General features: G+C 58.5%; 1 protein-coding gene across 2 annotated transcripts in view; it reads right to left on the reverse strand.

Annotated features, from left to right (window-relative positions):
* ICE1 (interactor of little elongation complex ELL subunit 1) overlaps positions 1 to 13,011 on the reverse strand; it is a 31,108-nt gene extending 18,097 nt beyond the window's left edge. The window contains exons 1-10 of one of the 2 annotated variants that reach the window (XM_055132053.1): positions 12,809 to 13,011; positions 9,080 to 9,138; positions 7,852 to 7,886; positions 5,124 to 5,142; positions 4,348 to 4,459; positions 2,858 to 2,934; positions 2,168 to 2,205; positions 1,182 to 1,264; positions 987 to 1,026; positions 848 to 904 (exon numbers count right to left, since the gene is read on the reverse strand). In XM_055132053.1, coding sequence (XP_054988028.1) covers positions 848 to 904; positions 987 to 1,026; positions 1,182 to 1,264; positions 2,168 to 2,205; positions 2,858 to 2,934; positions 4,348 to 4,459; positions 5,124 to 5,142; positions 7,852 to 7,886; positions 9,080 to 9,138; positions 12,809 to 12,892 — 604 coding nt within the window. In that variant the 5' untranslated portion in view covers positions 12,893 to 13,011. Of the gene's footprint in view, positions 1 to 847; positions 905 to 986; positions 1,027 to 1,181; positions 1,265 to 2,167; positions 2,206 to 2,857; positions 2,935 to 4,347; positions 4,460 to 5,123; positions 5,702 to 7,851; positions 7,887 to 9,079; positions 9,139 to 12,808 lie in introns of those variants that run through there. The other variant, XR_008629286.1, reaches the window with a different exon arrangement.
* Positions 13,012 to 21,120: the final 8,109 nt, after the last annotated feature.

Genomic DNA, 21,120 nt, shown 5'->3' on the forward strand with positions numbered 1-21,120 from the left:
TGCGCATATGTGAATGAGTGCATGCCTATGTGTGCATACCAGCTGCCTGAAGAGCTCTCTGTCCCCTGGGAGCCCTGGCCCTTGGCAAAGACCAAGAGCCCGCAGCACAGAGCAGGATGCTCCCAAGAGGCCGCCGGGCCTTAAAGGGCATGCAGACTATAGCCCTCACAGATGCTCGTCTCTAAGGCAGGAAGCAGCCCGTGGGGAGAGGAAGGTCCACACTGACTCATGGGGCGCTTCAGAGGATCCTCAAGGGACAAGGCATGAGGCAAAGCAGAAACACAGTGACTGTCATGAAACCAGGAAGAGGCAAGCAGGGAAGTCCCTGGTCAAAGGGTCAGTAAAGGTACACGCTAAGGGGAGCCCTGTCCCCTCGCAGGCCTGGCTGTCCCTGCACACGCCTCGCCATGCACTCTCTGCACAGGCAGGAAGAAGGCCCAGGGGCTGCACAGGTGTGCAGGGCAGACATCTCTCTCCCGACTCCACTTCCCCAAATTCTCCCACCTTCCACAGGACTCTCGCTCCACAGCCCTCCGCCCTTCCTTTAAAAAGACATCTGGGCTTCGAGGAGACTGAAGACATTAGTTTGATAAACTGTCATCTGAGAAATCCACACTAACTGAAAAAGATGGAAACGACATCTCTAGCTGACATCTTCCTCCTTGAAACAATGCAGCATTCGAACTCTCTTACTCAAACAGCAAACAGGTTGACACGCATGGCACTAAGTAAAGAGATAAAGAATAGGGCAGGGCTGCTTTGATCCCATGCTGGAACCCTCAGGAGACAAGGAATATCCCAAACAGCTGAAGGCAACGCAAAAATGGAAAACACACACATCACTCACTTTTATCAATGTTCCCCAAAGAGTCGCTTGAAATCTGAGTCCCGATATGTCTCAACTCTGAAAACACGTGAAGAACAACAGTCAGGAATAAGTCATGCCACAAAGCAGAATGCCAGAAAGCAAGCAAGTGACTACTCACCCCTTTCATTCTTCTGTTTGGAGAATTCATCCAGTCTTTCCTGTCAAAACAAAGTACTCAATGTTGGTACTGGGTGAGGATGGGGCCCCTTAGACCCGGAGGAGGGGCAGCTCCATGGGCTCGGGGCACACCCCTCGGGACACAGGGGCCCAAGCTCAGACCTGCCCTCTGTGCATCCCACTGCGGACCCAGTACCTGCGTCTTCCTGAATTCCTTTTCCAGGATTTTCTTCTCATTTCTCAGTTGCTTGAAGTCCTGTGTGTGCTTGACCGCGGCCTCTTTACAGACCGCAGAGTGAAGAGAGAGGAAGGGGAAAGACTCAGTGACATGCCCAGCACTCGCTTGGGTCACTGCCCGCCCCTTCTGTCTGTCATCTGAGATTCTCATAAATGCAGCGACACTCTGGAATCCCTCCCAATCCAGGCAGGCGCTGACAGTTCGGTGAGCTGCTTCCATCAGCAGGAATTCTGGTCACCCTTCCCTTGACCAAGCAAGCCACAAACACAGTTCCTTCTCCTGGACTTCCTTCCCCAGCCCAGCACTGCCACTGGGGCTCTCATTATAGGTCTACCCTTCAACTCTTGCTAGAGCCTGTCTCAAGATCTGTGGCAAGTTCTCGATGCCAGTTTTTAGTTTAGAAATGCAGGATCTGAGCAGTACTGCCAATGCCCAGATATATTCTGCTCAACTGTTAAGGAAAGGAAAGTGGCTTCCTTCCTTGCTGCCCCTAACAAGCCAGAGACTGAGGCTGACCCAGACCTCAGCAGGCACCCAAGGCTCTGCCTCGGTTCCTTCCCAGCCCACTATGCCACAGGAGTTCTCCCGGCCTCTGCCTCACCGTGCACCCCAACACCCAAACCCAAGGCAGGGAAGAGAAATGCAAAGATCCTGAGCGAGTTTTCAGCAGCCTAACAGCAGAACTCAAGTCCCCAAGCAGTGCTGGGTGTAGGGAGCAGGCAGCGCGGCCCAGGTGGGCAGGGAATGTGCAGGGGCCACCACACCCCATCACAAGGAGCCCAATACACCACGAGCCTTGGTACTGGGCTTCCCACCACCATCTCCCAGGGAACTGTGAGACACCCCAGGCTCTGCTGAGACGCGAGCGGGCCCCAGCAGACTGCTTCCCAGCAGTCAGCAAAGAGCCGGGCACACGAGCAGGGCACACCAGAGTAACTGATTACCTTCCAGCTTCTTCACCTTGGCTTCGAGTTTCTTCTTCCTGGAAGAATTTTATAAAATAGGCAAAATAAGTATAATAAAGCAGCAAATGCATGTATTACAACATCACACCGAGTCACACAGGGGTGGCCTGGGATGTCTCTGCACAGTCAGGCCTATGCAACCCATATCCTCGAACCCTCACCTCCAGCAACCAGGCTGGCTGATCGAAACTCTCTGGGAGGACCCCCACCCCAATGAAAAACAAGAATAAAAAACTGCCTGAGGTTTATGTGACAAAGGTGCCCCATCCTCCCCCCCCACCAGGGATGCCGGGGATAGCACACAGCCATGCTCAGGCAGGATCACCAAAGACAAGGGTCGGCCTTGAGTGTGGGCTGGTGCAAGGCCGGCCAGGGAGACCCTTCCCAGCACTCAGGCCCAGGGCTGTATCAAGCAGCGCTCCCTGGGGAACCCCACGGCTCTGGAGCTTGCAACGGGGCAGGGAACTCCCCACCCGGAAGTTTGACTCACTGCGGGGTCCCACCCATATAAAGCCTAAGACTAGGGGGTGTGGGATCAGCCGTCAGCCCCCAAGGCAGGGGGAGTGCAGGGGCTCGAGCGGCGCCTCTCTATGGGCCAGTGCTCTGAAGGCTGGCCGGGAAGAGCCCGGTGGCCACGAGACCAGGCAGGGACAAGCGTGCGGCACTCACTGTGCATCGCTCTTCAGGCACTCCTCCTTGACCCGGGCGTACTCCTGGTGCGTGTCCTGGTACAGCTTGAGAGAACTCTGAAAGAGAAACCGGTCTGGTCCACCAGGCAGCCCTGAGCCAGCTCAGGGGTGCTCTTGGGCCCCGACAGACGAATATGCATCAACCAACAGAGATGGAGGACACCCAGACACAGCTCCCTTGGGTGCGAGGGCCATGCCTGGACATGGCTTCTGGGAGTGGCAGGGTGACCCTGGACACAGCTCCCGGGAGTGGGAGGGCCAGGCCAGGCTCACAGCAAGGTGCAGGATGACCAACAGTCTACTCGAACATAGAGAATGTTAAAAAGACTACCTCTAAGCACCCTGAATCTTCAGAATATTAACTAGATAATAATCGCGTTTCAAGCAATTTAAAATTCATCAAAACCAAAAGAGTATTAGAGATGAATAAATATAAACTATTGCTGTTATGCAAAAATATGAAGCAAATCTTAACACCTGGCAGTAACTGAGGAAACACGTAAACGCCAAACAGGCACATCCCGGGGCCAGTCTGCAACAGGGAAAACAACTGACTGGGCTTGTACCACAGTGCTGCTGTCCCGGGAGCACCACCACAGAAGTACAACCCTGGGAGCACTGCTGCAGGAGCGCTCTGACCATGCAGAGCTCGGGCTGAGACAGCAGCACCCATGTCAGCTGTACAGCCGGGCTGGCCCACAGGCTGGACTCCCACGTGAAGGACCCTCTCGGCCCAGCTGGCGAGAGCACTGCACAGTGACAGGAGAGGAAAGCAGCCTCCGCTGGGGCCTGTGTCCCTGTCCCAGCAGGAGAACTCTCAACACACGGGAAGGTGGCCGGGAGACCTGGGCTGAGCACAGCCCTCGGGACAGCTGGAGCAGCACTGGCAGAGCTGAAGCAGGCCCAGCTGTCCCATCTTCTAGAAACCACCGAGGGGCACAGGCTGTAAAAGCTAAGACACCCCAGAGAAAAGCAAGTACACAGCACTTAAAAAAATACTTTTTTATTACAACTTCATTTGGAGATAGAGAACATGTCTCCATCTTGAACCTTTGCCTGTTAACACAAGAAAAATGTGACAAGCTGATCAATACACAACCACAGCCATAAAAATTCACAGCCTGGTGGGTCCGAGAGGACGGCGGGCACGCCAGGCATACATACAGCCATGCTTAGTTCTAGCCCCAGCAAGCACGTGGTCCCCTGATCACCACAAAGCCGTGACATGGTTCTTCCACTGAGACTGAGAAAGTAGAAGCAATGCATACGGCAAGACAGAGCATATAAGCACGCTGGGGGCTAAGCAATAAGCAAATGGCCCAACGTTGCCTTAATGATAAGCTCAAGAAGTGTCAACCAGCATTTGTTTCCTTTGCGGATACATAAAATATCCGCTTCTTCCCATCAGAGAAGCAGCAGGACGCAATTAACTGAAAATGACAGGCTTTGTGGGCAGATGGCGCTAAGTACCTTCTTCTCTTCTAGCTCTGCCTTCAAAGACCCCAGCTCCTCCTGGCACTGCTGCAGGGGAGAGATCTTCTGGAGCATCTGCTCCACTTGGTGATGCAGGGTACTGTTCTCTCTGAAGATGGACAATGCAGGAGCGGGATTATTGAAACTGTTTACAGTGAATTAGTACATTCTACACTGGGGTCCTAGATTTAATTTCTAAGCTGAAGCAAAGAAGGAATAAAAGAATTTCTCTCTAAATACAATTCTACAATTTGTAACCAACACACTCTTCATGTTTTTCTTATTTCTTTGGCACCGAAGTCTAATACAATAACAATTATGTTTTTAAAAAGTCATTTAAGAAGTATAAAAGATTGTTACTGTGCTAGAAAATAGACTACTGGACACTCCTGACAAGTAACTTGACTCCTGCACTGTGAACTCATCTTTGTTCACTCAAATTCAATGTCAGGCAATTCTGTGAGCTGAGGACCAGGTTTGATCTTCTCCCTGGTGCTAAGTGTAGACAGAGTATGAAATACGACCAAATTAGTTTATTTTGAATCGTTTCAAGTTCCCAAATCAGCACCCATATTAAGGAATCTGATTCACAGAGAAGGCTGACTGCTGACAGCCACAGCGATGGGGACAGACACCTGGTCATGACTGGGGACGCCCACTTTGACAATCTGACAGGACAGAGGAGAACTAGCTCCATCACTCTATAGTGTGGGCCAAATCTATGCTACACTGCTCCAAGTTTGCCCCAAATAAAGAAAAAAACAGTGGCTTACCTTCTTGCAAACTGCAGCTGTAGCACTTGTTAAAGAAAACTGAAAGGGCTGGGAAGGGAGGGGCAGATGGCATCAAGACTACTGCAAAATATATAGACACACAGTGCAAACCGAGGAGAAAACGGGAAAGGGATAGGCGGAGTCCTTTAAGCACCAACAGGACGAAGCCACCCAATCACCTGTGTTCAAGGGACACTCTGGCTAGGTTCACACTTGTAGAAAAATGAGACTCAAAGTTCCTTCAATAGCACAATGATGAAGCTTTGCACTGAGGCATTGCTCTTTACTAAGCACATTTCCAAAGTCAAAATATCTACTACTCTGAATGTACCAAAAGAATGTGATTAGAGTGACCAAAATTAAATTCCCAAAGCAAAGCCAGCATGAAAAGCAGCTAACGGGAAACGCCTTGCTCTCTGATGCCCCATCCTTCATTTCTGAAATGACACTGGCCATGAGTCCAGCAAACAAACACACTCAGACCAAACCCGCACAGTTTCTTCCTGGGCTCTAGGGAAGCCCAGGCCTGAGACCCAGAGAATCCCATGCAGGGCTGTCAGACTGGCTCCTCCCACTCCCACCTCAGCAGCAACCCCAGACAGGAAGGATCAGTTACAACCCCACCCTCTTCCCTCACAAGCATCTCAAGGTCAAGAGTAACAGTTACACAGCATGGATTCGGGCAATCTTTGAAAACAAAAACATTGTAAGTCAAATGCACTCTGCCCCACAAAGAGAGGAACTGAAAAAAATAAATAAATAAAAAACAACAAGCCGGGCTGACAGCATGGTGAGAATTCCACGACCCAACAGGCGGAGTCTCTGAGAGCGAGGCTGGAGAGACCGGGCACAGGGGCACCCGCTTCTGTAAATCGGGATTTGCCTGAGCTGAGCCACTGGTAGTTAAACATTATAGAACAAGACCAAAACTCATCAAAAAAGGCGTGTACCTTTAGTAAGTTAGAAATAACTTTGATTTTTAACAGTGTGTGAATTCTAAGAAGTCACCAATGATTTCCCTGGTAGATTGTGACTGTGCCAAGCGCAGTGGAGGGTGCTGAACCCTTTCCTCCCAGAAGGACTGAGCAGAGACTCACTGCCAGGGTCCAACTGCGTCAAGGACAGCTCAGGGCTGGGCTGTTTCTCCCGGAGCACAGACAGGGCTGGGGCTGTCCCTCTCTGGAGCACAGCTCAGGGCTGGGCTATTCCTCCCAGAGCACAGAGAGGGCTGGGGCTGTTCCTCCCGGATCACAGCTCAGGGCTGGGGCTGTTCCTCCCGGATCACAGCTCAGGGCTGGTCCTCCCGGAGCACAGCTCAGGGCTGGGGCTGTTCCTTCCAGAGCACAGCTCAGGGCTGGGGCTGGTCCTCCCGGAGCACAGCTCAGGGCTGGGGCTGGTCCTCCCGGAGCACAGCTCAGGGCTGGGGCTGGTCCTCCCGGAGCACAGCTCAGGGCTGGGGCTGTTCCTCCCGGAGCACAGAGAGGGTTGGGGCTGTTCCTCCCGGATCACAGCTCAGGGCTGGGGCTGTTCCTCCCGGATCACAGCTCAGGGCTGGGGCTGTTCCTCCCGGAGCACAGACAGGGCTGGGGCTGGTCCTCCCGGAGCACAGCGCAGAGCTGGGTGGCGCTGCTCCTCCCGGAGCACAGACAGGGCTGGGGCTGGTCCTCCCGGAGCACAGCGCAGAGCTGGGTGGCGCTGCTCCTCCCAGGACTGAGCACCAGCTTCGCTGATGTGGGGCCTCCTGCCAGGCCTACTGAGCTATTCAGAGCACTGGCCATTTTTCAGACAGAAACGTTCCTCGTAGCTTCCACAGTCAAAGACGCTACTCTTGCACTAACATCTACTGATAACTGTCAACAGAGAAGCACAAGCAACTGTCAGTGACCCTAACTTCCCCATAAAACTCAGCTACTGGAACTCAAACGTCAAAGCTCAGCTCTGACGCCGTCACTTCTGCCACACAGGGGAGAGAGAGAAGTTGGGCCCATCCCAGTGCGGGCACCCGTGGATTCAGGGCGGAGACCAGTCGACGCAGGAAGATCTCAGCAAGCAAGCTGGAGGCCCAGGTACTGAGCAACACCGATGGGTCCTTATAGGGGACACTGGCCCTGGCCAATGCCATCACAACCGGAAAGGGCACATGCTGGCTGGAGCCAAGAGGCGTGGGCAGTGAGGAAGCACCCAGCAGTGAGCACCCTGCAGTGAGTGCACAACCTGCAGTGAGTGAGCACCTTGCAATGAGTGAGCACCCTGCAATTAGTACACAACCTGCAGTGAGTGCGCACCCAGCAGTGAGGGAGCACCCAGCAGTGAGTGCGCACCCAGCAGTGAGGGAGCTCCCAGCAGCGAGTACACAACCTGTTGTGAGTGTGCACCCAGCAGTGAGTGCACAACGAGTGAGCACCTTACAGTGAGTGCGCACCCAGCAGTGAGTGTGCACTCAGCATGGAGTGCACAACCTGCAGTGAGTGTGCACCCAGCAGGGAGTGCTCACCAGCAGTCCAGGACCCCCACACAACCTCCAGCCACCCGCCCACGGGCTGCTTCTCCTGGAGCAGGAAGAGGCTCCTGAGAGCACCTCACTGGTGGCCTCAGGCCCGCAGCCCCAGGCATCTGAGTCTCAGCGGAAACACCCTCCGCTAAAGGCCTCCAAGGACAGCAGAGATACACTTGCCAACTCTGAAACTTACAAGGAACCTCCACAGAAAGGGAAACAGTTAAAGGATATCATCACATTTCTTCTGATACTCTGTCAATAAGTTACTGTAACAAAGAAAAAAGCAGATTACTTTTCAAGTAGAAAATAAGCTATTTAAAAATGTTTCAAAATATGCAAGGAGCCCTTTCTTCCCACAATCAGCTACCCTTGGACACTTCACACACATAAGATAACCTCCACCCAGGCCCAGGGGCTGGAACCGAAACAGCAACAGCATAAGGCAGAAACTGAACCACCTCTCACGTATGCAGCATTCTGGGCAGCCCTAGGCCCAAAGTCAGCCTGCCCGGATCACACCCGAACCCCTCACTCGACAGTCAAAGCAGGACCATGGCGAGGGACACAGGCCAGGAAGGGGCGCGCCTGCTTGGTGCGGGGACAGGCCGCGTGGTGCCAGGCCTCTGCAGTCAGCCCGGAAGCTGCTCGTGCAGAGCCGCCCCTTCTACAGGGTGTCAGCTGTGGATGACCGCGCAGACACTGAGGAGGCCTTCCATAAGAACAAAGCAGGGGTGCCTGTAGGAACACCCACACCCCCCCTTCATTCCTTGGAAGCACCGCAGTGCCGAGTGAGAGCTTAATTTACAATCTGTTCTGAGCCTGCTGGTCAGAAGACAAAGGTCAGGACACAGCCTAGCATGCGCGGCAATGCTGGTTTGGACCCCAGCACCACGCAAGGTCCCCAAGGCACAGCCAGATGCGTACCCCCAAAATATATTTTAAAAATATATATATATGGGGGCTGGAGAGATAGCACAGCAGGTAGGGCGTTTGCCTTGCACGCGGCCAACCCGGGTTCGATCTCCAGCATCCCATATGGTCCCCTGAGCACCGCCAGGAGTAATTCCTGAGTGCAGAGCCAGGAGTAACACCTGTGTATCGCCAGGTGTGACCCAAAAAGCAATATATATATATATATATATATATATATGTATTTATGTGTATATCATATGTAAAAACATGTAAGAATTAATCAAATTTTCAGTTAAATCTTACACCAGGACAGAGAAAAAGCTACTTGAGGTCTAGCCCTTCCTGAGAAAGCCCTGGCATTAGAAAAGCTTCCAGATTACTAAAGCCACTTCTGAGCCCAGGAGCACAGTGACCAGCCGGGCTGACTGTCCCCCCGGAAGGCTCAGGGAGAAATCCTGGTTCTCCCAGCTATCCAGAAACACTCCCCCCGCCAACTCCAGGCAGGCAGCTTCCCCGAGTGCAGCCCAAATCATGAATGCATACTCACTCCGTATTAATGATTTTTTGCTTCAAGGTAATTAATGCGTCAACATATTCATTTAAATTCTGGGGAAAAAGAAAAAGCTAGTTAATTCTTTGTTCAAACCTGATCACTTCAACTCTAAGCATCTCTGGGCGCCTCCACTGGGCCTGGCCAGCGTGTGGCACGAGGCTGCACGAGCAGCTGAGTCTCCTTCCCGCAGCGGCAACGTGGCACCAACACTCGCCGCCCTCACCCAGGGACCCCGCCTCATGCAGTCTTCAGGCAATCCAGACAGACAGCTCCACTCTGAGAAACAGCAGGGCACCCGGGAGAGACCATGGGAAGGAGGAAGACAAACATCAAGATGAAGCCAACAGACAGTGGAACGTGAGGGGACTTCTGCAAACACGGCTGCAAGTACTGCCAGTGCACAGGAGACTTCCCTATCACACGGGTCAACGTTCCTAGAGCCCCTCACGATTCGAAGGGAATGTCTCGACTCTCTCCTTGCAACCCAACTTCCACAACAGGGGCCTGAGCAACAGTAGAGTGGGCAGGGCGCTTGCCACGCACGCGGCCAACCTGGGTTCCATCCTGGCACTCCTATGGTCTCTTGAGCAGTGCCAGAAGTGATCCCTGAGCTCCGAGCCAGGAATCAGCCCTGAGCACTGCCAAGTGTGGCCAGGAGGAAAAACTTCCTTCCAGCATAACCAGGCTTCCCTCCCAACAAGGGCAACGAGGTAAGAGTATGATCCAGACCTGGTGAATCTTCACTGATAATTACCCCCAAACGTGTCTTTTGCCTTTGGTGATTCGAGCGACCATGAGAATTAAAGTAATAATTCCTTCACAGGAATATGTACATTTTCTCTGCAGTCCTACATGTGATATACTTATTTACAAAAAAGTCGTGAAGTAAAAAGCAGATTCCTTTATAACTCGTGAATTTCGCCTGCATCCTTTCGGCACCACTCCTGGAAGTGTCAGGCAGATGCGGGCGGCCCTCCAGTCTCCCGAGCAGCATGGCAGACACGCTTTTCTGCGGCTGCCTCCATCCGCCCAGTCAGCCTCTCTGCAACAGCCTTAGAGCCGAGCTCTGAGTTACCGAGCTTTCTCGGGGAGACTGAGAACGCCTCCAGTTTTGCTGCCGCACTTCATGAGCTGAGTGGAGTGGCGGAAGCAGCTCCTCAAATGTCACATGAGCAGACACGCAGGTCAGCTACTGTACAAGACAGAACCACGGATGCTGCAGACAACTGCTACATCACTCGAGCCTCATCACTTCTAAGCGCTGGTTTCCTGGGAGTTCAGCAGGCCCTACCCAACCCGAGAGTCACACACATGCCCCTGAGTGTTTTCCTGGTCCCTTTATGCTTTACTTTGTGCAGTTACATCCTTGGTAAGCCTGATATTCGCTCATGAGCACAGACGCTAGGCACTGTGAGTCCAAAGGACACTAGGGACTGGGCAGCCCGGGAACACAGCAGCAAGTGGCCTTCCACATGGAAAGGGCCTCTCATTGACACAAAATGCTAATACACCGAGAGACTCTGCCGGGGTGACCTGCCGCTGACCACGCTCACTGCTCTGCTAGGGTGACCGGGCTGACTGTGCCACTTGGACCCAGGGCCCCTCTCCCTGCTCTCCAGCTTCTGCCGAGCCCCCTGGAGCCCTGAGCTCTCTGCAGGCCTCTGCAGCACTGAAGAGATAAGACACCCCCACCCCTCGGCCACGCCGCAGCCACGACTGTCCATCCTGTGCTTCAGACCGTCCGCCCACAGTGCCACACACACCAGCTCCTCCACCTCCACCCATCACTCCCACGACTCTAGACATTAACTCTCTGCGGGCTCCCACCTGTGTGGACCCAGGAGCCCTGGACCGTCCACTCCCTGTGCACACCGTGTGCACTCCTCATGTGGAGCCCCAGCCACAGCACACGCTTCATGCCCTCCACTCCTAACCACCAGCTCCAGCACCAGACCACCATGGGGGCTGGCTAATGCATCAGGCCGTGAGCATCCCTCAGAACTCACTGACCCCACAGCACACATGTGGTTCCAATGACAAGCCTTGCCTGTCATCAAGGGGCTGCAGCGCACGCCTACTCAGGTCAAGAACGCTGGCCCCCCCACCGACGGAACCTACTAAGTCAAGGGAGCTCAGAGCGTGACCCTGCACCGTCGGCAGCTCAGCGGAGCCGGGTCTGGCCCTGAACATGGGACGGGAGCAGGCCAGACGGGCCGCGCCCCACCAGACACAGGTCAGCCCCCTGAGCTGGACACCAACCCTAAGCGTCGCCCGGTGGCACAGAAGGTACCAAAGGTCCCCACCAGCGTCTCCTGTCCAAGCCCGGCTCTCGGGAGCAGCAGAGCCCCAGCCGCAGAGGGGTGAGCGAGACGCACAAAGACGGGGCAGGGGAGACAGCCCTCCTCACGGCCGCACTGAATCTCCTCAAACCGCGCCGGGCAAGCGGGAGGCAGCAGGAAGAAAGGCCAGTCAGAGCGGGACTCCCGTGCCACCTCGGAGGCAGGAGAACAGCCCTGATGCAGCATCTCTGCAGAGACTCCCACGTCCCGCGGTCTCCTCCCGGGTCACAAGCACCTGTGCGGGGACCGAGCGCGAGGGACACCATTTCTCTGGGGAACCTCTGCGCTGTCTCTCACACCAGCTTCCTGTCGCAGAGGCGCCACGGGAGCACAGGACTGTCTCAGACACCCGCGTGCAGGTGCGCGTGGTACACAGAACACGCTAGTCCATGGAACACAGGACACACCATGGCATGTGGTGCACGAGAGATGCCATGGTCCACGGAACAGAGAACACACCATGGCGTGCAGCACACAGAACATGCTAGTCTATGGAACACAGGACACACCACGGCATGTGGTGCACGAGAGATGCCATGGTCCACGGAACAGAGACCACGCCACGGCGTGCGGCACACAGAACACGCTAGTCCATGGAACACAGGACACACCACGGCATGTGGTGCACGAGGGATGCCATGGTCCACGGAACAGAGACCACGCCACGGCGTGCGGCACACAGAACACGCTAGTCCATGGAACACAGAACACACCACGGCATGTGGTGCACGAGAGATGCCATGGTCCACGGACCAGAGAACACGCCGGGGTCCCTGAGCACAGAACATGGTGCGGGTGTGGCTGACGGACGCGGGCACACACCTGAGCCTGCTGGAAGCCCCTGCCCGCCGCCCCCAGCTCGCGCCCGCCTCCCGCTTCCGCAGGTGGGGCCGCCCCACGGCTCCCCGCACACCCCCCCACCCACCCACCCGCCGCTCCTGCCGCGGAGCCTCAACGCCCCTCAGGGCCACGGGCAGCCGCTTTCTGGCCCCGCCTCTCCCGCCCCGCAGCCCGCCAGGCTCCACGGGTCCCACGGGTCCCGCACTCACCCTGCGGCCGCCCCGCCTGCGGCCCTCGCACTGAGGGGCGTCTCTCGGGCGCGCCCCGGGGGCAGCCTGCGCGCTCCCCCTCACACACACACACACACACTCACACACACACTCACACACACACACACGCACACACACACGCACACACACTCACACGCACACACACACACGCACACACACACACAGCCCTGACACGCGTCCCAGCTCGCGCTCCCTCCACCCCCTCACCCCCCGCGGGTCTCGGTCTCTCCCCCCCACCCCCCACGCGGCGTCTCCGGGAGCCTGAGGGGAGGTCGCGGTAGGAGGGGCCCCACCCCCCCAGGCGACCCCAGCACCTGCTGCAGCGACGCGCAGCCCTGGCAGCGCGTCAGCTCGGCCGCCGTCCCGGGCGCCGCCGGGCGCGTCTCCCCGGGCATCATGGTGCCGCGGCCGGGCGCGCCCCTCGCCTGCTGCCGCCGCCGCGCCCGGGCGGCTCCATCCGCGCACGCGGTGCCCGCGGGCCGGCCAAGGGCGCTCCCGAGAGCGCGGCCGCGGGCGCCAGCACAGACGCCTCCCGGCGCGGCCCCGCGCGACGCGCGCCAGCCAGGACCCCGCGCGCGCCCCGCCCGCCGCCCGGGCTGCCCGCCGCGCCGCCTGACCGCGCCGCGCAGGAACGGGCCGCCGCCGCCGCCAAGGGGGGCGCGCCGCCGCGGGGATGCCCAGCCGGCCGCGCCCGCCGAGGGCCGCGCCGCCCGGAGCCGCCGGGCCGGCCGCCGACGCCGGCTGCTGCCCGCAGGCGCCGTGGACGCCCAAAGGCCCGCGGCGGGGGCGGCGCCCGCCGATGACGTCACCGGCGCCCGGCCGCGCGGAAGGCCCCGCCCCGCACGGCTGCAGCGGCTCCCCTCGCGGGCCCGGGCACGGAGACGCCCCCCGGGCCTGCACGCGGAGCTCGCCTCACGCCCCCCCCCCCGGGGGCAGCAGCCCCCGCCGTGCAGCGACGGGCGGACCCCGGGCACCCGGGCAGACCCCGCCCCTGGGACGGGAGGACCCCGGGGCACCCCGGCAGACCCTGTTCCTGGGCCAGACGGAGCCCCGTGTACCCGGGCAGACTCCGCCTCTCGGACAGGCGGACCCCCGGGCACCCGGGCATACCCCGCCCCTGGGACAGCAGACCCCGTTTCTGGGACAGGCAGACCCCCGTGCACCCGAGGCAGACCCTCTCCTGGGACAGGCGGCCCCCATGCACCCGAGACAGACCCTCTCCTGGGACAGGCGGCCCCCATGCACCCGAGACAGACCCTCTCCTGGGACAGGCAGACCCCCGTGCACCCGAGGCAGACCCTCTTCTGGGACAGGCAGACCCCCGTGCACCCGGGGCAGACCCTCTTCTGGGACAGGCAGACCCCCGTGCACCCGAGGCAGACCCTCTTCTGGGACAGGCAGACCCCCGTGCACCCGGGGCAGACCCTCTCCTGGGACAGGCAGACCCCCGTGCACCCGGGGCAGACCCTCTCCTGGGATGGGCGGACCGGGCAGACCCCGCTCCTGGGACAGGCGCCCACGGTCTCTCGCCACGTGCACTCCCGGCTGCTCCCTGTCACGGCCGTGGCCACCCTCGCCGGGCACCGGGCGGCTGGCAAGGCCGTAGCGCTTCGGGCGAAGGTGCTGAGAGGTGGGGGTCGCCGGGCTGCTGGGTCTCTGGGCCCTGGCGACCCCCTGGGGCCGCACCCTGCCTTGGCGTGCAGCTCAGCGGCCCTGGCTGGGGGAGGCGCAGAGGCCGGGCAGCTGACCCTGCGCCGAGTGGCCAGTGCTTGCTGCGTACGCTGGGCAGGGTCTGCAGACCCGGCGGGCTAAGAGGAGGGAGAGGAGCCGGCGTCCTGGTGGGGGCAGCGTTTCTGGCCCTCACAAGTCAGAAGCCAGAGCGACCCCCCTTTGGTTTAGGTGTTTCCCAGATGAGGTTTTCTAATCCAGGCTTTCCTAATAGGGGCCCCTCTGACCTCCGGTCATCCTGTTCACACTGTCCCCCCACACCGGCCTCACTGAGATCCGCTCTCTGCCCGTGCTTGTCCCCCCCCCTTGCCAGTAAGGGCGGGATCTCGGGAGCCCTCGAGATGCCCCCCTTCCCCTCTTCCCACCGCGACCTGCCACTTGGCACTGACTTGTTCTCAATTCTGTGTTTTGACCCAGTCAGTGATCTGGAGTGGCCGTGCGGGACATGTCAGAGTGCACCAAAGATGCAGCAGCCGTTTGAAGGTTTAAAACAGAAGCAAACATCTTTTCTTCTGTATCTCCCTTCTGCAAAATCCACTCCTGGGCATTAAGGGGCAGGAAGTCCTAGCCGCACTGTGCAGGAGGGACAGTGCCCGTCAGGGCCATGTTCGACAGTGTTAGCCCGTTGTGCGAGTTGCTGGGCAGAGCTGGGTGCCCACACGGAGCCTGATGAGCCCCGGGCTCTTGGGACAGAGTCTGCACTCGGCCTGGGCCATCGCACTGGCCCTGCTTTTTAATTTTTTTCCTTTTAATGTCAGAATCATTCTTCCCTCCCCCGCTGGACAAGAACTAGCACAAGTGTGGGTGGTGGTGGAAATGGGCCAAGGCCACTGCTAGGACCCGGGGCACAGCGGTTTTCTCCCTCCCTAGGGCAGCCCCCTCCCACCCTCTATGTTCTTTGTCCTGGCCATGGAGCCAGCAGACCTCCAGGGGGGTGGGCGGGACCTTGGCACTGGTCTTTACCCTCAGGCCACTTTGAGTTGTTTTATGCCCTCTCATCCCCCTCCCCCCAACATTAAGGAATGTTCTAGAAACAGGTTGGAATGACACTGGGAGTCAACATAGGAGAGGAAAAGCTCAAACCGTGGGGGTCTTATCCCTGGTGAAGGTCAGGGAATTCCCTGAGGCTGCATTGCCCTGTGGGGTTCTCTGAAGTTTCACAAAGACTCAGCTGATGCCCCAGGAGGTCAGAACAGGACACAGGACACCCTCCCCTCCCCTCCCCTCCCCTCCCCTCCCTGGTTCTGCTGTGGTTCCTTTGTCCACCAGGGATGGCCCCAGGACAAGTCCACCCTTCTCTGGTGGCTGCCCCCAGCTAACTGCCTTCCGGTGGGTGACTCCCGGCCAGATGTGGAGTGAGGGGCCGCACAGGCCGTGGCGGGGGCTGGTCTGTCCAGAGACAGGCCCTGGGCGCTCACGGGCTGCCGGGTGCTCAGCTGGGGAAGGCAGCAGAGAGGGAAGACTGTGTGTCACCATCTCTTTCTGTCAAGCGCCGAGCACAGCTTTGCCTCCGTCAGTGTCTGAAGGCCGGAGAGGCGCCAGGGCTCTGCCTCTGCTTTGTGGCTCGCCTCCTGCCTGCAGAGTTCAGCCAAGCGTTTAGAAACTGAGACTCAAAACCCGTCCTTCAGCGCCTCCCAAATCCTAGAAGCTTCTACAAGTCAAAATGTTACAATGTCACTAAGAGGCCGCTGATTATGTTGTTTGTTAAGGTGCTTCCACTCACACGGCTGATAAGTTTGCTCGAGAAACCACTTGTTCTTTCTAACATCCTTTATTTTGCTTTACGAAGTGCTGTTCTTTAATTTGGTGCTTTCCAGTGAGAAAAAAGTCAACTTCTATTTTCATGTATTTATTTTTTTGCATGGGGTGGGGAGGGCATTGAGCGGTGCCCAGGACTTACTCCTGACTCTGCACTCGGGTCCCCCTGGCCAGTGCTCAGGGACCATATGTGGTGTTGGCAGGGCAGACACCGTCCATCCTGCCCTATCTCTCTGGGCCTTTCTTTTGAAGTCCTGGGTGATGGTTCATACACTGCGGTTCAAGACAGTCTCTGATGAAACCCTGTTCACTTCCAGCGCCGTGAGGCAGTGCCCAGACATGCCCACAAGATGGCCATCTCTCCCTGTCTGCACTGCCGGGGCTCTGCTCACACTGGCCACAAACCAGGCCCTTAGGACAGGGGGCAAGGCTGGGCCCACAGCACCCAGATGTGAGGCTTTGCACAAGAACCATCTGGGCTCAGCTTCCGCTTGACCTGGGGTTCAGCACTCGGTTCAGTCCCAGGCTGGGGGTATAATTGTGCCCCAGGAGTGAGACACAGGTTTGCTGCCAGGAGGATGTGCCAGCCAACCCCAGAGAGGTCAGAGACAGGAACAGTGTGTGTGTGTGTGTGTGTGTTTGTGTGTGTGTGTGTGTGTGTGTGCGCGCGCGGGTGTATGTTTGCACCCAGAGCGGCTCTGGGCAATCCCCTGTGTCCTTGGTAACAAACATGCATTCCAGTGGAGAGACAGGCATGTGTGGGAAGTGCCTGTCACGTGGACGCTGTCCTGAAAGTGATCCTGAACACTGTTGCCTGTGGTCCAGAGACAAGACGCTGTGTGATGAGTGCCTAGGGCAGCTGCCAGGAAGGAGCTTCAGGGATGGAGTGGTGGGTGCCATGTGAGTGACTTTGAAACCTGTTCTGTCTGGGATAGACCGGGAGAGTGGGGTCCCTCTCCTTAGCAGGAAAGGAGAAATGTCTCTGGGCAGGGAATCAAGGGTCCGTTTCTCCAAAGCTCTAACTCGGAAGAGGGTCCTGGCGTTCTGCACTGAACGAGGAAATACCATGCAATGAATTACCTAGACCACGGTGGCAATAGGTTGGGAAGGTCTGGTCTGGGTTTCCTTCTGGCTTAAGAAGCTGTAACTTGGGACTAGAGCGATAGCACAGCGGGGAGGGCGTTTGCCTTGCACACGGCTGGCCCAGGTTCGATTCCCAGCATCCCATAGGGTCCCCTGGGGTAATTCCTGAGTGCATGAGGCAGGAGTGACCCCTGTGCATCGCCAGGTGTGACCCAAAAAGCAAAAAAAAAAAAAAAAAAAAAGAAGAAGAAGCTGTAACTCTCCAAACACCTGGTTTCGAAACCAAGTGTCCATACCGTGAGTTGGGATGCTTTTATTCCAAGATCATGAGAATATGATCCTCGTTTACTCTCATTCTGATCATTTATCCAGCCACGAAGTTATTGACCAAGGCAGGGAAAACCATCTTCATTTAGAACAAAGTTTCGGCAGTTACTGAATTATACTTGTTTTTGGCTTGGGGTCATACTTGGCAGTGCTCAGGGATCACTCCTGGTGGGGTTCAGGGGGCCACGAGGTGCCAGGGGGATCGGCTATGAGCAAGTACCCTCATGCCCTCCCTGCTGTACTGTCTCTCCAGCCCCAGGTGACTCGGTCCGGAAAGTTCCTTTTGGTCTGGCCTTTGGCCTGACTCTGCCGGCACAGGTCACCCCTTCTCAGTTTTCCAGAAGGACAGAGTCCAAACGCAGTAGAGAGCGGGGATGCATGCTGAGCCTCCCTTCCTTCTTTCTCTTGCTACACTTTGAGAAAATCCAGTCACTGTGGTTACAGAGTTATTTCCGACAGGGTTTCAGGCATACAATGTTTCAACATCTCTCCCTGCGTCAGCCTTCAAACCTCCTTTCGGTTTTTAAACAGAAGGAACAGGGCCGGGGACGTCCCAGCCCACCCGGTGACTCCGCTAAGCCAGGGCCTCTGACAGGGAATGGATGCCTGCGGGGGCGTCCCGCCTCGCTCCCCTTGCCAGGGCGGTCACGTGACTGCCCCTTGGGCTCCTGCTCCCACTGGGGATGGGGACCCAGGGGGTGCGGGCCGCGGGGGCGGGGACATGGCTGGAAGCTGGCACTCTCCTGCAGTGTTTTAATGCCTGAACCCTGATCCGACGACGGCTCAGAGCCAGGGAGGAAGCGGCCCAGAGGAGCGGACAGCCATGTTCCCCTCACGCAGCCCCTCCGAAGGGGAGGAGTTCCGCTGAAGTAGCTCTGACGGGGCTGCCTAGCCCTGAGAGGAACCAAGGCCCACCAGAGAGACGCAGCACAGGTCTCACCCACCTGACCGGCAAACCTTCATCTGTCTTTGAGAGGAAAGGAACTCCCAGGGTGAAGGCTTTCACATCCGTCCCAGGGGGCTGTAGTCAGGTGCCCGGGACGGGCCATGGCACTGAGACTTGCAATGAGCCTTAATGGCCCTTGGAGGGCGCCCCCGGGATGGGCGATGCGTGCTGAAAGGAGACTGTGGACCAATCACGATGGCCCCTCACTACCCGTACTGCAAACCATAACACCCAAAGGAGAGTAAAAGGGAAGGTGCCTGCCACAGAGGCGGGGGTGGGGGAGGGGGGGTGGCAGGAGGGATACGGGGATCATTGGTGGTGGAGAATGGGCAGGGGTGCAGGGATGGGTCCTCCATCATTGTATGGCTGAAACATAATCACGAAAGTTTGTAAGTCTGTAACTGTATCTGGCAGTGATTCATTAAAAACTGAAAAATAAATTAAAAAACTTAATGGTCCTGAGGCTGAAGAAGTGCACCCTGTGAGCCCTGAACGAAGGCCTGGTAGACCCTCCCCTGGCACCAGCAACCCCGACAAGGCTGGACCCCCCAGGAACAAAGGCCAGGAAAGGAATCTCGGAGAGGACCTACCCCCTTGGCAACCGCCCTAGCAACAGACTCTGACCTAGGCAGAAGCCCGCGGGCAGGCTGCAGAGACCCTACAAGGCCCCCTTGAACAGAGGAAGCGCGCGCATGTGCTGCCCGTGCCCAGGTGCTGCTGTGCCCACGTGGCCGAGCACATCTCGCCTCATGAGCTGTGTGCTGGGCTCTCTCCGTTCTCCGGGAAGGCCGCGCTGGCTCTGAGCGTGTCACTCTCTCTCCCTTCTCTCTCCCTCCTTCCCCTCCCTAAAAGCCTCCAGGTTCACCTGTTTCACTTCGCTGCTCTTCTACTCCCAAAACTCCTTCCTGTGAGACGGGACAAACCCTGGAACCCCTGGGGAAGGCCGGGACCGGCTCTCCATCCTGCTAAGAGCAAAGCCTCGCTCCCGAGAGCTCTGTGGCGGGCCAAGAGGACGTCGTCAGGTGTGGCGTGACGGCCCCTTCTGGGCCCGGCGGGGCTCCGGCCTGTGCCGTGCGGGGGCTCCACAGACTTTATCAGCCCGAACCTTCCCAGCAGACACGGGGCAGCAGAGGGACAGGGAGGAAGTGGCCGTCTCTCTCCTCTACCCCACATAAGCCACCCATTGGGCCACCGACTTCACGGGGACAGACGGAGGGGATGGGCAGGGACACCTCCCAGTACTGGGCCGGGAGCAGAGCTCGAGAGTCGCCACTGAGCCGTGTGTCCGCCCCCCCCCCGCCCCGTCTGCTCCCTCAGGGGTCCTAGCTCTGATGCCACGGGGCCTGGCTGCTCGACACACGGCGTCCCATCCACCCCCAGGCCTAGCGGGCACTTGGCACACTGATGGCCCATGCCCCTGCAGGAGGCCGACTCTGTCCCTCTTGGCACGGCCCCGGGCCTCGCCCCGCCCGAAGCCCCCGTTCCGGGCCACTCCCATTTCGGCTCCGCCCCGTTCAAATGACTGCCTGATGCATGGTTGGTTCGCAAGTCAAATGCTCTCGGGCATAATTTAGCTGCCAAGACGCTGGCAGCAGGGGCTGAGGAGACAACCTAAGTGGGACTCTGAGTCGAGTGCCCAGCTGCCCCACAGGGGTCCCAATGCCACCAAGCTCTGCCCGGCACGGCCCTGGGCTCCCCAGACCAAGCCAAGCTTGTCCAGAAAAACGCCTTTAAAAAAAATAGTCATAAATGTTAAACTATGATGCGGCAGCTTCTTGGGGATGGAGACGCGAGCAGAGCCCAGTCAGCTGAGTGCGGAGAGACGAGGGGCCCGGCGTGGGCGGCAGGGGCACGAGTGGGGCCACGGAGGGCGGATCTGGGGGCCGCTCAGCGGGGGCCCCTGGCAGGCCATACCTGGGCCCACTTGCTTGGTTTGCCCTGGGAATGAACACTGCTTCCCGCCACCCACCCCCCCCCCCCCGCCCCGGGTCTCAGGAGCTGTTCAGGGTCTAGGGGAAGATGTGGGAGGGGCTTCCACCCCAGGGGCCGGGTTCCCCATCTTTGGACCCGGGGGCAGGACTGCGGGGACGAGAGGGAGCGTGTCGGAGAGGGCGCACGCCCAGAGGTGTGGGAGCATGTCCAGGCCAGGGGCTGGGAAGGCCCAGCTGTGCGTGAGGCGCGTGACTGGGTGGGGCTGGCGCTGGCCGAGTGCAGCCCTGGCCCGGGGGGATCGTGCTCATCACGCAGGAAGCTGGGGTGCAGGGGGGCCCCCCGGGCAGACCTGAGCCCATGCGGAGGCCCGGGTGGCCCCAGCTGCACCTGGCCCTTCCCGCACCGTGGACGTCGGGGAGGGGGAAGGAGCGAGTGGAAGGAAGCCCAGGTGCAGGCAGGGAGGGAGTTTGGGGTGCAGGGGGGTCCCGGCTCCCCTCCCCACGCCCAGGGCCGAGGCCCCTCAGGAACCCACCGCTGTTCTCAGACGCCCCGTCACCAGTTTCCAGAACTGCGCCCCTCGCACCCTGGGGACACCCGGGGCCCACCTGGCCCTGCCCTGGCCCTGCCCTCTGCGTTGGCCACAAGCCCGGAGACTCGAGCTGTCCCCGGCCCGACCCACACCCCAGCACGGGCCTCCTCCTCCGCACGGCTCGAACCATCTGTGTCCTCTCCCCAGGGCAGCCTTGCCCCTTCCGGCCAGCGGGCCCCTCTCCCGGCCCTGGCAGTGCTGGACGGGCCAGCTCATGGTCTGGCAGCTGGGGCGTGGGCACTGTCCACACAGCTGTCTCTGGC

The sequence above is a fragment of the Sorex araneus genome, chromosome 1, assembly GCF_027595985.1.
Source record: "Sorex araneus isolate mSorAra2 chromosome 1, mSorAra2.pri, whole genome shotgun sequence".
In the NCBI taxonomy this organism is placed as follows: Eukaryota; Metazoa; Chordata; class Mammalia; order Eulipotyphla; family Soricidae; genus Sorex; species Sorex araneus.